The sequence below is a fragment of the Euprymna scolopes genome, chromosome 14 (genome assembly GCF_053919585.1).
Source record: "Euprymna scolopes isolate OS-2025 chromosome 14, ASM5391958v1, whole genome shotgun sequence".
Taxonomy (NCBI): Eukaryota; Metazoa; Mollusca; class Cephalopoda; order Sepiida; family Sepiolidae; genus Euprymna; species Euprymna scolopes.
Window position 1 is genome coordinate 158,215,025 of NC_136495.1, and position 17,119 is coordinate 158,232,143.

The following is a 17,119-nucleotide window of genomic DNA, read 5'->3' on the forward strand; positions in this document are numbered from 1 at the left end:
TATTAGTCAATAGAAAAGGCTCAATTCTCCTCCATGACAATGCCTGACTGCATGTTGCTAAGATAACCCTACAGAAGTTGAACGAATTGGGCTATGAAATTCTGCCTCATCTACCATGCTCTCCAGACCTTTCACCTACCTTCTACCACTTTTTTTAAACATCTCGACAACTTTCTGCATGAGAAATGCTTCAACTAAGCGATATCAAAAACGTCTTCAGCAACATCATCGCCATCAGAACACAAGATTTTTGCATTACTGGCATAAATACACGGGCATAAATACTTTGGATTCTGATAGTGCTTAGTTCGATCAATAAGTATTTGTTTGAGCAGACATATGTTCATCTAAATTTAAAAGTTAAAAACTGCAAGAACTTTCTTGTCAACCTAATATATTGTGTTCTGAAATAGCTACAACATTTTGATGAATTACAAAAAAAGCTTGTAAAAATATAAAAATTGCAAAAAAAAATTAAATAAACAAAACGTTTAAACATTTTTTTTATTAAAAAATTATTTTTTTTTATTTCTATACAATTAAAAAAAGTCTCATATTCCAAGGTCAATTGATTTTGTGTTTGTTCTTTTCTTTTCATCCTGTAAAAAAAAAAAATGAAATATATAATTATATATCCTAAGCAAAAATTTTAATTTCATTATATCTAAAAATTTTAATGGAAACACACAAATCGTTGCAAAACATAGATCAAATTTATTTTAATAGCTCAATTAGACTCATAATTATGATCGTTCAAACTGTTTCTGTCTTGTCTACTATTTATTAAAAGTCAATTTTTATAATGTATAATAAGGAGGTCTTTTTTACACCACAAGACAATATCACACACACACACGCATGCACATACACTCAGAGCTCAACTGATTTCTGAGTAATACCAACAGTTTATCTTATGTTGTTTTTATTACAGTGTGATCGCAAAAGCAACACGTAGATTATAATAATACTTCAAACTATGAAGCCTAACATTATCAAAAGTAAAACAGACAAACTGCAGACACTGTAATAAGAACATAAAATCAGCTGAGCGAATTCTATTCTGTATTGTCACCAACAAAATCTAAAACTTCCTTTAAACACCTCGGCCTAACATTTACAGGGAACTAGAATAGATTCATTGAGAGCATTGCCAAGGCTGCTGCAAAGAAGGTGGGCTCTCTCTATCATGCTAGAAAACTACTTACACCTGAAAGCATCTTGTACCTCTATAAGGCCACCATTCGCCCATGTATGGAGTACTGTTGTCACATTTGGGCTGGTGTATCTGCTTCTTGTCTCTCACTCCTGGACAGGGTTCAAAAGGAAATCGCCAACCTGTCATCTAGGCTTCAGCCTCTGTCCCATCGACGAAATGTTGCATCCCTCTGCCTGTTCTACAAATACTTTAATGGTTAATGTTCTGACGAACTACAAGCACTTGTATCTCCTCGATGTGACTACCCCTGACAAACCCGACAAGCAACTAAGTCCCACCCCTTTACAGTAATGATCCCCAGGTGTAAGAAAGCCTTTTACTCTAATAGTTTCTTCCCCAGAACTGCTAGACTTTAGAACTCTCTTCCGAGACTCTGCTTTCCCAACTGCACTGATATGCAGAAGTTCAAGTGTAATGTGAACAAACATCTTGCTACTCATCTTCCTTCATAATACCCTTGCAACTTATGTCCCCGATAATAGCCTCCTACTTCAAAGTGGCACTGTGCCTTGTTTGGGGTGAGAATTGATTAAAAAAAAAAGAAAAACTGGACGCAACATAGTTGTCTTGTAGATCAACAGAATCAGAACGAAAACCACGATGAAGAAATTTGCTTACTTTTAGTGTTTGGGGCAACAACTCAAGAGATTCTTTGAATTTTGGAATTAGCAGTTCCAGATCTTCATTTGGAATCCGTAATCTGGAATAATTCTCTTTGCCTCCACACTTCTTTCGTAACGTCTTGAAGTGAGTCACCTGAAAATATATTTTTTTTAATAAAAACAAGTTCAGAATTTGAAATCAAAAAAGATGATTTAGGAGTCATTCTTATGTTTCCAAAATAATTTTGTTTTATTTGTAAATTCCATAAAATGGTTGACAATGAAACTGGTTATAAAAATGATAGCCTCAAAAATAAAATGATCACTCAAGTTTTATCTGTATCTCTATTTCTACCTATACATGTGTGTGTGTGTGTGTGTGTGTGTGTGTGTGTGTGTGTGTGTGTGAGAGTTCGTTCCCTATGGACTCAGAAATGGCGGGGCCGTTTTTTGTTTTCAACTTCACACAAATGTACTTGATGTGTCTAGAAGTGTTCTTAGATAGGTATTGTATCAAAAATCGATAATCAAAAAAATTCTGATTAAAGAAGAAAGTCCCAAATTGACACCCTTATACAATCTAACTTCACAAATGCGTTAGAGAAGTTTTATCACCGCACAATCAGAAAGCCTAATGTATAAAAATCAACAGTACGTTCTTTTAGAAGACAGTGGTGCATTCAAAATAAATATTTCTGTTTAGAGCACAACTAAACCATGATACTTGACTTTTGCATTTTAAACTTTAATTCAAGACATTACATATAAAAATGATTTTATCAAATCAACAGTAGGTTCTCTACAGTGCAATGTAGACTACAATGTATTGTGGGCTAATTCAGTGTGTGTGTGGGGGGGGAGGCATATTAAGCTTCCTCCCAGTACAGCATGATGAATCCCCAACAATCAATCGATTTGATTGAAAAATGGTTGATTTCACCGATTTCGATGGCAATAAAAGTATGGAAGAGTGGAACAATCCCGGGCAATGTCGAGTGTCCTTGCTAATTAAAATTAATTAAAAGAAATGAATAAATTCAGATGTCACATCATATTTTCAAATTTTCTGCCTATGATTTTTATATTAACACATTTTTTGTAAAACTAGCTGTAATACAGTGATTACGAGAAAAGCTGGAAATTTTAGGTTGTAAATTTTATTTTGTTTAAATTTTATTGTGTCTGCCTTCTATCTTCGATTTGTCTAGAATTCCGCCATAAAAAAAAAAAAGAAAGAAAAATCTGTATGATGTATTTATCTGTGATGAAAAGAAAATATTTTTGAAAAGAAATCATGTAAATTGATGAATTAGTTTTATTTTTAAATAAAATAAAATGAAATTAGTTTTATTTTTAAATAAAATAAAATGAAATTAGTTTTATTTTTAAATAAAATAAAATGAAATGACAGCTCAAGCAAAAGTTACGTTTAAACCAGGACCAAACTCAAAGAAAACCAACCTGCCTCCTCCCTTGAGGTTTGCATTTACTAATATCCGCGGGCTTAGAACTAACTTAGATGATGTTGAGTCATTTCTCCTTGTAAACACCCCGAATATCTTAGCATTAAGTGAAACTAACCTTCACTCCTCCATTCCCTCTAACCACTTTAACATGCCTGGTTATCTCCCACTCTACCGTAAGGACTCGGACAGACATATGCATGGACTTGGAGTCTATATTCGTAACACCCTCCCCCTGACTAGAGAAATAAAACTAGAATAAGAGGACCAGGCCTTTATGTGCTTCAGACTAAATATGCAACACAATATTAGCTACTTGTATTTTCTCTACCGCTCTCCCTCAAACCAAGACTGTACCCTAATAAACAAAGTCTCAGACAGCATAGATATAGCACTCTCCCTCGATACTAGCGCACAAATACATGTATTTGGTGACTTCAATGTCCACCACAGTAACTGGCTAGGATTCTCTAATCACACAGACGTAGCTGGTAGCGCAACACATAGCTTCTCTATATCCCATTCCCTATCTCAGTTGGTTACATTTCCGACACGTTTCCCAGACCAGCAAGATCAACATGCCCCACTTCTAGATCTCTTTCTGACAACGGTTCCCAATGACTGTACAACAAATGCCCACAGCCCACTTGGGAATGCTGATCACGCTGTGATAATGGTAGAAATCAGCCTAAATTCTCGCCCTAAAACTGAAGACCCACTTCTCAAAACAACGAGGTATTACAAAAAGGCTGATTGGGAAGCCATCAGGGAGCTCATCAGAGATGCCCCATGGCAAAATATCTTTACTCTTCCAGCGGAACAGTGTGCAAATGAGACCACTGAATGGTTCAAAACTGCTATTGAAGCACATGTTCCCGCACGGAAATTCTATAGCAAGCCCCACTCCCCCCAATGGTTTACTTCTGCTTGTGCAGCTGCCATTTGTCAAAGGCAGCATGCGTTCCGCAGATTCAACCGACAGTTTATAGAAGCTAGAAATAATTGTAAGAGAGTGATAGAGAACGCTAAGACAGATTACTCTGAAACCACCAGAAAACGCATCGAAGCACAGAAATTAGGAACCCGGGATTTTTGGAAAATCTACAACAGCGTAGTAAATAATGGACAGTCAACTATTCCCCCACTATCAAACGATCACGAGGTTGCTTGCACGGCAACTGACAAGGCTAATCTACTTGCCAGTCGGTTTGCCTCAAACTCCACACTGAACTCGGTACACCACTCACTCCCTGATTTTCCTCTGCGAACAGACGCCTCACTAGACGATTTGAAAATCACCCCTTCTCAGGTACATGCTATTATAAAAAACCTAGACACCTCAAAAGCGTGTGGACCAGATCTCATCCCGGCTGTGCTATTAAAAAAATGCTCTGCCGAGGTTGCTCCAGTTCTGTCCAAACTTTACAATAAATGCCTTAACGAATCTTGTTTTCCTGATTGCTGGAAAACCGCCTCTGTGGTACCAGTCTTCAAGAATTCTGGTGAAAGAACTGACCCACTAAATTATCGCCCCATTAGCCTCCTCCTGCTTTTCGCCAAAATATTTGAGTCCTTAGTTAATCAAGCTCTAGTCCAGCACCTAACAGCTGCTAAACTCCTGACTGACAAACAATATGGATTCAGGCAAGCCCGTTCAACAGCAGATATCTTAACTGTAGTTTCTGAACGTATATACCGTTCATTGGATAAGACAGGGGAGGGTAGAGCGGTGGCCCTTGATATATCTAAGGCTTTTGACAGGGTATGGCACGATGGTCTTCTAAGGAAAATTAGATCATATGGAATCACTGGAAGAATTCATAATGTAATCCTTCTTAAGTAATAGAAAAATCAAAGTTGTCCTCGACGGTCGTACATCCAAACAATACGACTACGACATAAGTGCGGGAGTACCTCAGGGGTCTATCCTTGGACCTTTATTATTCCTGATATTCATAAACGACCTCCCTGATAAAATTGTTTCGGAGATGGGTATATTTGCCGATGACACCACTCTCTATGAGGGGAAAACAAATGAACACATATCCAAGGAAATGGCAGAAACACTAGAGGATGACCTCCAATCCGTAGTGGAATGGGGACAAAAATGGTTGGTCACATTCAATGCTGCTAAGACTAAGCTTGTTTCCTTCTATAACTACAAGAAACCTTCTCTACCACCAATAGCAATGGCCAAGAACACATTACCTGAAAGTACTTCTTTTAAACTCCTCGGCCTAACGTTTACAGGGAATATGAACTGGAATAGATACATTGAGAGCATTGCCAAGGCTGCTGCAAGGAAGGTTGGCTCCCTCTACCGTACTAGAAAACTACTTACGCCTGATAGTATCCTATACCTCTATAAGGCAACCATTCGCCCATGTATGGAGTACTGTTGTCACATCTGGGCTGGTGCATCTGCTTCTTGTCTCTCGCTCCTGGACAAGGTTCAAAAGAGAGTCGTCAACCTGATAAATCCTGAGCTGTCATCTAGGCTTCAGCCTCTGTCCCATCGACGAGATGTTGCATTCCTCTGCCTGTTCTACAAATACTTCAATGGTGAATGCTCTGACGAACTGCAAACACTTGTACCTCCCCGACGTAACTACCCCCGACAAACCCGACAAGCTACTAAGTCTCATCCCTTTACAGTAGAGATTCCTAGGTGCAAGAAAGCCTTTTACTCCAATAGTTTCTTCCCCAGAACTGCGGGTCTTTGGAACTCCCTTCCGGGATTCTGCTTTCCCAACTGCAATGATATGCAGAAGTTCAAGTGTAATGTTAACAAGCATCTTTCTACTCATCTTCCTTCATAATGACCCCGCTAATTAAGTCCCTGATAGTAGCCCCCTGCTTCAAAGTGGCACTGTGCCTTGTTTGGGGTGAAAATTGAATAAAAAAAAAAAAAAAAAAAAAAAAAAAGAAAGAAAATTAAATTTTACGAGTATCCTAAGAGTGACCGTCTTGCCAAGCATTTGGAAAAAAAAAAAGCTCCAAAACAAAGGGAAATAACTCAACAATAATTCATACACTAGATTTATGATGTAATGTCTGCAAATTTCTATTAATCGCTTCAGAATGATTTTCTTTATAAAAATAAAACTACTTAATCAATTCATGTGATTTTTGGTATATGATATTTTCGTTCTGTCACATATAACATACAGATCTTTTTATTTATTTTTTTCAACAAGAACCAAATTATTCTTCATAAAAATTACTGCTTGACAAATTTTTTAGCAATCACCCTATATGATAAATTTACTTAATCATTATACTCCATTGTTAACTCTGCCAAGGAACTTATGCTTTCGATTGCATTTGTTTGCTGGTTTGTCCCAATGTTTATTTGTGCATAGCCTGGTCAAAACATTGATCATGATCAAATGTAATTTCTGAATATCTAGCTCAAAAGTTAAGCTCAGAGAAAACATAAAAAAATAACTTTGGTTTTGTTCATTGTAGAAACTCACTACTTGGTCCATATTGTAGCCAATGAAGTACCCATCTTATATGATTCATCATGGTCAAAATTTTGATGAAATTTCAATTTCTGATTTTTTAAAATTTAATATATTGATCAGATGCTTTTTGATGACAGTAAGCACCATGCAAAACTTTAGCTTGATTTCAGAAATAGTTTTTGAATCATCGACGTTTGCATGGTATAACTTTGAGAATATTTCATACAATATGGAAAAAATAAGATAAGATTTTGATTGAGTCATAGTCAAAATTTTGACAGAATTTCAATTTCTAATTTTTAAAAATTTAATATATGTTCTAATATATAATAGGTATTTCGTTTCCACATTAATTCAAAAAGGGTTGATATGCCATAAAAAAGGCAAAAGAAATAAAAACGAAAAACTTGAAAATGAAAATTTATTATCTTACCTCTTTGACTTGTACTAAACTTATAGCAGTGCCCTCCTTCCCTGCCCTCGCTGTACGTCCAACCCGATGGACGTAGGTTTCTACATGACTAGGGCAGTCATATGATACAACAAGCTGTACATTACTTAGGTCCATTCCGCGAGCCATTACATCGGTAGAAACAAGTCTGGAAAACAAGAAAAGAAAAATAATTGAAAAAAATATTTATGTGAAATCGCGCCATCAGTTTTAATAACAACTCAAAAAAATGAGCAGAGAATGAATTGTAATCCTTAACAAATTATTCAGCAACTTACAGAGGTAAATGGTAAGGTAGAAGCCGCTGGATACGTGATGATTAAAGAGACACATTTTGTTTACTTTTTAAACTGTCATAGCGAACCTTCTGTTCTTCTTTTAAGATTAGCCTTGTAATGCCTATAATTTCTAATTAATTGCTTAAAATTGTTTAAAAATGTTGTTTTTTTTTTAATAAAAATAAAACCACTTGATTAATTTATGTGATTTTTGAAATATGATCTTTTCGTTCTGTCACAGATATGTACATCTTATGGATTTTTCTGGATTCATGTCTGTAACATAGGGAGAATTCTGGTTGGTTGTTTTGTTTTATGGCATATCAACCTTTTTCAGTTATTTAATGCTGAATCTAGTAATCTATCTCTTTTTTGATCAGAAAAAAACATTTTTTTTATTGAAATAACTGTGTTACATGATAAGGGCTGTCCCCTTTTCATGTAAGTAAAAAAATCGGGAATTAGTTAAATGTAAATATGAAATAGGATAGTCAAGGATTCGAACTTGCGAAGCTAGATTTGGAATTGAAAATTCCATCATAAGTTAAAATAAATGCAGAATGTTATTGAAATAAGGAATGTGGGATTGTAATTGTTTAGCTTACATATCTGTATATGGAAAAGGAATGTAATAATGAAATTTGTTTCTGTGAAAATTAAAATAAGGAATTTAATCTTCAATTGAAATTGTAAACATATTTTGTAAAGAGGTTATTTGAAAAATAGGTAACTGAACTCGGGGTCATGTCAAGTTTGGCAATGTGACGCATGTCATCCAACGTGCTTTATGAGCACATGTTTAATCATGCAATGATGTGACGAGTTCTCAATATAGATAGAGTTTTTAGATGAAGTTGGGAGAAGAGGAGAAGAGAAGAAGAGTCGGGGAGAAAGAGGTCAGAAATGGCTGCTGACGTCAAACCTTGGAAGCGAAAGGTTAGAGAAGAAAAAGCCATGTAAAGAAACTTTGAATTCCTCAAGCGAAATCATGGATCGGTCATGAAATAAAGGACGTCATCATCTTTGTGTATCTGCGTTTTCGTGTTGTGATTCAACAAAAAAAGGTATTGTCCATTTATATTATAAAAACTTTGTGAAAATCATCATCTCAAAAATAGGTAAGAAATATATGTATCAATATTTATAGAAACACTCCCGTTCATACAGAACTGTCTCTCTCTCTTTATATATACCTGTTTATGTCTCCAATACGCTATCTCTTACAACATGAACATCTTAAGACATATGAACACTCAACACATGAACACTCCTAAGACTGTCTCTATCGCTCTAAGACTCTCACAAATATGAACAACAACAAATAACATCAGTCCTCTTCTAATAAGAATTACATAACATATACGAATATTTGGTGCCGTATTTGGTACCTACTAAAAATAACACCCCTATGCAACAGCTGTAGACAAGACATTAATCCACTTGATACAAAAAAAAACTAAACAATGTAAAAATACTACTTAAAGGTCAAAAACTAACCAACGATAAAATGTTATATAAATACATTCCAACCCCAAAACAGCAATTCTTTCTCTTTTTTCATAAACATCGTTGATTGAATGTGAGAACTAAGGGATAATATAAGGGAAGTGAAAGTTACAAGGCTGCAAAAAGTAAACCCAAGATTCACTTTCTACTTTTTAAAAAGTATTTACTTACAAATTAATTTTTCCAGCTTCAAACCAGGAAAGGATTTTCTTCTTTTGATCACTTTTCATGAGTGAAGTTATTTTGGCAACTTTAAATTCGTCAAAACATTTCGCGAGAAGAAATAACCTTTAAAAAAAATGAAGGGAAATATTTTGTTTTCAGACATCATATGCATTCATCAGGTTTAGATTAATAAAATTGTGTGTTTCTCGTCTATATGTGACTTACACATGTTTTTTTTTATTAAAATTAAAAATGAAATAGCATAAAGTGCTTAAATAAAATTTAAAAAATTGTTAAATTATAAAATTGAATCCATCAGGATGAATTTTGGCTTCTTTGGAAACAAGTCAGCCATTTTCATCATTTGACAGTTAACAAAATAAAAAAAAAACATGAATTAATTTGTGATCCTTAAAAATTTTCAATAAATCTGGAAGAATCTAAACTGTCAAATAGAAAGTCATTTAAACTAGCTTTAAAACTCTTTGCAAATCCTAAAGTATTAAAAGATTGAAAATTTGGGAAGTTATTCACTTTCAATAATTTTATAAATAAAGATTAAAACATTACCATAATCACAAAATTGGTTCCTTGATAATTTAATCTAAGTAATAATGGTTTATGTCCAAATAAAATTTAAATTTCAAGAAAGAAATTATTTGGTAAAAAAATCTGTCATAATTAAAAAAAGATAATTTAAGTATTATAGTAGTTCATTTTGCATTAGTTTTAAAGTAAAAAAAATGTTGATTTCTTACCTGTGTGTACATTCTTTTGAATTGGTGAAACACAACACATGTTTATATTTCATTGCCGTAAGAAAATGGAAGAGAATCAAAGGTTTGTATGATGGTGTACATACTACATATTTTTCCTGAAAAATTCAATTAAAAATATATATTTTTATATAGAAAAGTAAAAATTCAATTAAAAAATATATATTTTTATATAGAAAAGTAAAAATTCAATTAAAAAATATATATTTTTGTATAGAAAAATAAAAATTCAATTAAAAAATATATAAATTATATATAGAAAAGTAAAAATTCAATTAAAAAATATATATTTTTATATAGATAAAAGTAAAATACAATAGAATGAGAAAAATATAAAAAGAAAAGTAAAGTGACATTCAAATTGTGTTTTCATGCAAACCAAAGCAGAGTTGTGGCTCACAGATGATTGTTAAAGTGAGCATGAGAGGATAGAGAAATAGTATTTATAAACTTGGGGGGAAGTGGGGGGGGGAGATGAAAATGGAAGAAAAAAGTTTAATCAAAACAAAGTTTAACAACAACAAAAAAAAAAAGAAAAAAGAAAAAGAAATCAAAATCGAATTGAGTAAAATTTGAAACAAAAAATTAGTTTTTCTTATGTAATTCTTTTGTTGAATTGATGTTTGGCAATAAATCTCTAATTATTCTTGGGCCAATAATACCTGATCTCTCGACATATGCTAATTAGAAAATATATGTCATGCTTACTGTAATCTAAGGAAGACATAAGTAGAAAGACCTTTTTCAAGGCTTTATTCTACTAAATTTGCAGCAGTAATAACAAGGCAAGAGGCCAAGAATATAAATAAACAAAAGAAAACATATTTAAATAGGAAAGAAAATAACAGGATCACCTGAGAGGAAATATGCAAAAATAAATAATGTAATAAATTTAATATTTCTTTTAATAAAATTAGAACACTTATACAACAGCAAAAATTGCATTTCAAGTAAAAACTCTATTCAATATATTTATGTATCATGCAAAAATAAGTATCCTCACCAAAAATTAGGAAAAATTATTGGACAAAACTTTAGTTAAAGGTAAAAATCAGTTTTTGTATTTTGCTGTGCCTCCACTCCTTATTATTTGCTTAAATGACATACTGAGTTATCTCCCCGTTCTTCATGGGATTTCTGCTTTTACTGTCTTTTATCCTGAGAGATTATTGCAATTTGGTCATGTGATCTGGTTTTGCAGACATAGTTGTTAACAATGATTCTAAATAGATCCCACTTTTTTACAAAATGAACGCTGGTAATACCATTAACAGTAACTTTTAATCAAGATGAAATTCATGAAAGATAGTAATACCATTAGAGCATTAATAGTTATTTTTAATCAAGATTCAATGGCTCTTGTGAGAGAAACCATGTCGCTTTCAAACTGAGAGTATTCTACATCTCTACAAAGCCACCATTCGCCCATGCACTAAGTGTTGTTGCCACATCTGGGCTGTTGTATCTACCACTAGTCTCTGACACTTAGACAGGGTGCAGAAAAGACTCTAATTTAATAGGTCCCATACTATCAAGGAAACTCTAACTCCTGCCTATTCGCTGCAATATTGCATCCCTTATGCCAGTTTTACAAGAACTTTAATGAAATGTGCTTTCATGAACTCATAGCACCTGTACATACCCCAAGTAAATCGGGAAAACAGCAAAATTCCGCCCCTTTACTGCTGAGATCCCTAAATGCTTGGAAGCTTTCCACTTTAATAGCTTCTTCCCTTGGATTGCTAGACTGTGAAATTTCCTCCCCGTTTCCTGCTTCCCATTAACATGCAGAAATTTAAATGTAACATAAACAGACATCTTGCTTCTCAACTCCCTACATGGTATGGTGCCCCTGTAGATATGGTTCCAAATAGTAGCCCCTTTTGTCCAAGTGCCAATATGGCTTGTTTTGGGTGAATAAGAGTAAAATAAAAAAATATTTTTAAACATATGAAATGATTAGAATGGTATGAAATGAATAGGATGGTATGAAATAATTAGGATGGTATGAAATGAATAGAATGGTATGAAATGAATAGAATTGTATGAAATGAATAGGATGGTATGAAATGAATAGAATTGTATGAAATAATTAGGATGGTATGAAATGAACAGAATGGTATGAAATGAACAGAATCGTATGAAATGAACAGAATGGTATGAAATAATTAGGATGGTATCAAATGATTAGGATGGTATGAAATGATTAGGATGGTATGAATAGAATAGTATGAAATGAATAGAATGGTATGAAATGAACAGAATGGTATGAAATGAATAGTATGGTATGAAATGAACAGAATGGTATGAAATGAATAGTATGGTATGAAATGAACAGAATGGTATGAAATGATTAGAATAGTATGAAATGATTAGGATGGTATGAATAAAATAGTATGAAATGAATACTATGGTATGAAATGATTAGGATGGTATGAAATGAACAGAATGGTATGAAATGAATAGAATGGCGTGAAACGCTACCTATATGGATGAAAAGGTGAATATATTACAGCAGAGTTAGATCTGCATCAGTAAAACTCACACATATTCATAATCGAGCAGAGAGCAACTATTATAGAAGTTTGGGACAATGAAGGTTGTGCATTAAGCAACCCAACCAAAGAATGATAAATTTACAAGCAAACAAATTCATCCTGAAGAAAACAAATTACAAAGTTTTAATTTTAGTTTAAATAATCAAAAATAAAATTAAAAACAAAACTATAACTTACTATAAGACATTTTGGAATTACAAATTGTTGGACAATGTCTTCAGCTGGTTTGAAGAGATTCTTGTTTTCTTCGGCTAAAAATAGAAAACAATAAAAAATAAACAAAAAAACATTTTGAAAAAAAGAAAAATAAATATCATTTGGTTAAAAAAGGGTCCAAGTTTGCTGTGTTACAAAGCATCATAGATTTGGATAACAAGAATAACTAATATTTTTAGCTTAAGTTACTTTGTCTAGTTGCATCAATTATGAGGTGCGTTCAATAAGTTTCCAGATTTTTTTTGCATGAGCACTTTTATTGATCGTAGACACATGAAACTTCAGTCCCCTTCTGAAGTAATCTCCTCTGGCTGCAATTCACTTGTTGTACCGTTCAAACAACTTCTGGAAGGTCTTATGGAAGTATTCTTGTGTTAGTGTGTCACGGATCCTCATCACAGCTTTTTCATCTCCGTATCATAAAGACGCCTCTTAACTGAATTTTCAAGAGTCTATGACAATTGTAAAATGTTTGTAAAAAAAAGTTTGGAAACTTATACAAGACACCTCATACAACTGTTTTTTTTTTAACAAAAATATGCTAATTGGCAATAAAATTTAATGAAATTAAAGCAATTTGTTTTGATAAAAAAATGTCTAAATTACCAATTTATTTTGATAAAATGTATAAATTAGGTAATGACAGTAGATTTTTGCAGTTCTTGCAAGAAGATGTCATTCTCCTACATACAGCACATGGTATTTCCAAATGGTCACCCATCTAGTATTGACCATAATCAACATGGCTTAACTTTTGGTGATCTAACTAGAGCTAATGTGTCAACATGATTATGCTGTATGTTAAGTGTATTAGTGAATAATAATCACAAATGACTCATTAATATTTGAACTTGGTTGATCTGATTCCATAATCTTAAACAGTATCCATTATGTTAATCACACACACTCTAAAAACTGAAATGAAAATGAATCTAAGGAAGATGTGAAAAAAAATTTGAACGTATTGATAACATACGGCTTTTCAAAATACAAGCAACCTCTGTTATACTTATGTATCAGGTAAAACTATTTATGCATATAAAAAATTATGACAAATGATCAAATAGAATTTTAATAAAAAAAATTAAATTATTTCATTATTCGCAGTCAATGAAATCTGATGGATAAGACCTCATAGCATCTAAGAAGATATCAGAAGGGAGATAATCTTCTACGATGTGCATGATGAAAATATGAATTAAAAACAAATTTTATTTACTTTATTAATCGCAGAAAGTCAAAAATGATATTTTTTATTCACTTTATTATTCATAATTGTAATAAATTATTTCTTTAAAAAAATGAATGAGAGTAATTCCATGTCAAATCAGCCAGAAATTTAGGATTTCAAAATCCATATCATCAGATTTTGTTGTGCAGGATGGAACGATAAAATTGTTGCCCTAGAAAAGATGGCATGATTCCATTTCCATTTGATGAAACCTGGTTTTCTTTTTCTGTTGCATACCATCTATTAGTTGGCCAGTTGTGACACAATGTTCAACAAGCAAGATTGGAGATGCGCCATTGTACAACTCATGCTTTCTACCAATCCAAGTTATGATAGCAGTACCATTGCCAGCACCCTCAAACTGCATCACTGGATTGCCATGAATAACAGAGATGTGCCCAGGATGATTAAAACAAAGTTTCTAGCCACAGTTATAGTCTTTGATGTGATTACCTGAAATGATTTTTTTCAATAAAAGTTTTAAAATAAAGCTGTAATGTCAATTTCTTTAGGGCAACAATTTTATTCTTCCATTCTGTAACTCGCACCATAAAATGCTAAAAATTTCAGGATATCTTAGTTTTTACAATGTCCATCTATGATGCAATTTATAACAAAAAATCTGAGGATTTGGGTTTCAAGTACTGGATCATTTGACAGCAAATTTTCAACCACATTAAGTCCTTTTCAAGCATTTTTATTCTTTTGTCACTTTGGAAATATTGTTTGAAATTTGAGAAATTATTAGAAATTTAAAAATTCCAAACAAGAATAAAAATAGTAATTGTCTGTATTTTTGAGATGAGGTGTTTTCATTGATTGAGATTGTCGGACTGACTTCCTCATCTTGGTTGTTATTGTCACAACGTTTCAGCCGTTTTGCCCTCCTGCCTTCGTCAGGTGTTTTGTATCGAACTGGGGAACCGTTTGTTAGGAGTCTCGAACCCAACCCTTTATTATTATTAGGGGCTAGCTATGGGCTCGCATTTATCACCAGTGATGGCGAACATATACATGGAATACTTCGAAGACATGGCCTTAGGTTCAGCTCCCTTAAAGCCCACCATGTGGCTAAGATACATTGATGACACCTTCATACTCTAGCTCCATCAGGAAGGCATCCAGGCTTTCCTAGACCATGTAAACTCAATAAGACCATCGATACAGTTCACAATGGAGAAAGAAAAAGATAACCAACTGGCCTTCCTTGATATACTCATATCACGCACAGAGCATGGGTTTAAGATATCCGTATATCGCAAGCCTACCTTCACCGGACAATACGTAAACTTCAACTCCCATCACCCATACAGTATCAAACATGGAATCGCACGTTGCTTACAACATCGAGCAGAGACAATAAGTAGCGACACCATTACATGTCACCAAGAAATGGTCAGGTTGAAGAATACCCTCCGTCGTAACAACTACCCCGATAGCATACTATCCACCAGACGTGTTAATAGTATAAGAGAGGAGAATGAAACCCAAAAACCTCCAACGGTCTGCCTACCATACATACGAGGCATCTCCGAAAAGATTCAGAGAATATGTGCCCCCTACAACATCAGGACAGTATTCAAGAGCGAGTCAGCACTCAGACGACACCTGGTATGAGTGAAGCCCCGCATGGAGGAGAACATGACCAAAAACTGCATATACTCCATCCCATGCAGTTGCAGAAAGGTTTACAAGGGTGAAACATGCCACCCCCTTAAAGTAAGGGTGGAAGAACACCGAAAAGCGGTAACTAAAGGGGAGACGGAAAAATCGGGTATAGCCAACCATGTCTGGATGGAGAGGGGGGACCATCGCCCCCTATGGGATGAAGTAAAAATAATAAACAGAGAGACCCACTGAAAAGTGAGAAAACTTAAAGAAACAGCTCACATGCTCGGACATAACAACCTACTGAGCAAACCAAGCATAGAGCTGAATGCAATTCGGACACCTCTGATAGAGAGAGAAAACCTTGAATAACAACATAGGTTTAACATTAACAAAAACCAACTAAGAATTGTCCTAGTGACATATGGCCGAGTGGTCCTAGACGTATCAAAGTTTACAGTTACCCAAAGGTGCTGAGTTCAATTCTGAACGAAGGCAGTGAAAAAAGTAACATTCAAAACAGAGAATCAGCAACTATGTCCCAAAGCCTAGCTGGAGTCTGAACACAGTACCCCCGTAATAATAATAAAGGGTTGGGTTCGAGACTCCTAACAAACGGTTTCCCAGTTCGATACAAAACACCTGACGAAGGCAGGAGGGCAAAACGGCCGAAACGTTGTGACAATAACAACCAAGATGAGGAAGTCAGTCCGACAATCTCAATCAATGAAAACACCTCATCTCAAACATACAGACAATTACTATTTTTATTCTTGTTTGGAATTTTTAAATTTCTAACAATTTCTCAAATTTCAAACAATATTTACAAAGTGCCAATATTATATAATATTTTCACAAAAAAAGTCAGACCATTGATAATTAATACTTTGATGGACTTCCATCCTTGAAAGATCTTTAATTTTTGTTGTACTAAGTTGATTTTTATAAATCCATCGTCTACACAAATTGTGACAAACCTATCAGAGGTCACCAATATTTGTAGCGCTATGCTTGTTCATCAGGTTCTTGTCAAGAATTCTTCCATATTAAAAAAAACAAAGTAAAGATGTATGATGTACATAGCTGTGATGTAATGAAAATATCATATTCCAAAAATCATATAAACTGATAAAGTACTTCTAGTTTTAAAGTAAATAAAATTTTGTGAGTAACAAAAGGGCGGCTGTCTTGTCCAACATTTTGAAAAAAAATCTAAAAAAACAAAGGGAGATAACTCAATAATTCAAACTTATGAGACATGTTATAACTAGCGTTGCCCGGGTGTCTGCAGGTGTGTGTTGAGCAAAACAAAAAAAAAAAAGTAGTAGTAGGCAGGCAGGCTCGAACCCGTACCGCGAAAGAGAAAAAGAAAATGAAAAAAAAAAAAAACCTGAAATGTTAGCTGTTGTGCCCATTGCCAAACTGGAAGTGACGTAGGTTTAAATTAAGGCTAGACTATGGAAAACAGGTGATGACTTTTGAAAATATCTGTGAAAAAAGCGACCCCCCCCCTCCCTGTAGAAAAGTGCCCAGTTGAAGATGAAGAGATTAATGATTTTGGCCAATTTTTCGATATTTGTCG

At 34.0% G+C, this 17,119-nt stretch overlaps 1 protein-coding gene across 1 annotated transcript in view; it reads right to left on the reverse strand.

Moving 5' to 3' along the window:
- Positions 1-474: 474 nt before the first annotated feature.
- The window catches only part of LOC145293307 (ATP-dependent RNA helicase DDX51-like), a 49,941-nt gene continuing 33,296 nt past the window's right edge, over positions 475-17,119 (reverse strand). Inside the window, exons 12-17 of the mRNA XM_080139950.1 lie at positions 12,660-12,733; positions 9,907-10,022; positions 9,155-9,271; positions 7,182-7,347; positions 1,835-1,972; positions 475-599 (exon numbers count right to left, since the gene is read on the reverse strand). Coding sequence (XP_079996076.1) covers positions 552-599; positions 1,835-1,972; positions 7,182-7,347; positions 9,155-9,271; positions 9,907-10,022; positions 12,660-12,733 — 659 coding nt within the window. The 3' untranslated portion in view covers positions 475-551. The remainder of the gene's footprint in view (positions 600-1,834; positions 1,973-7,181; positions 7,348-9,154; positions 9,272-9,906; positions 10,023-12,659; positions 12,734-17,119) is intronic.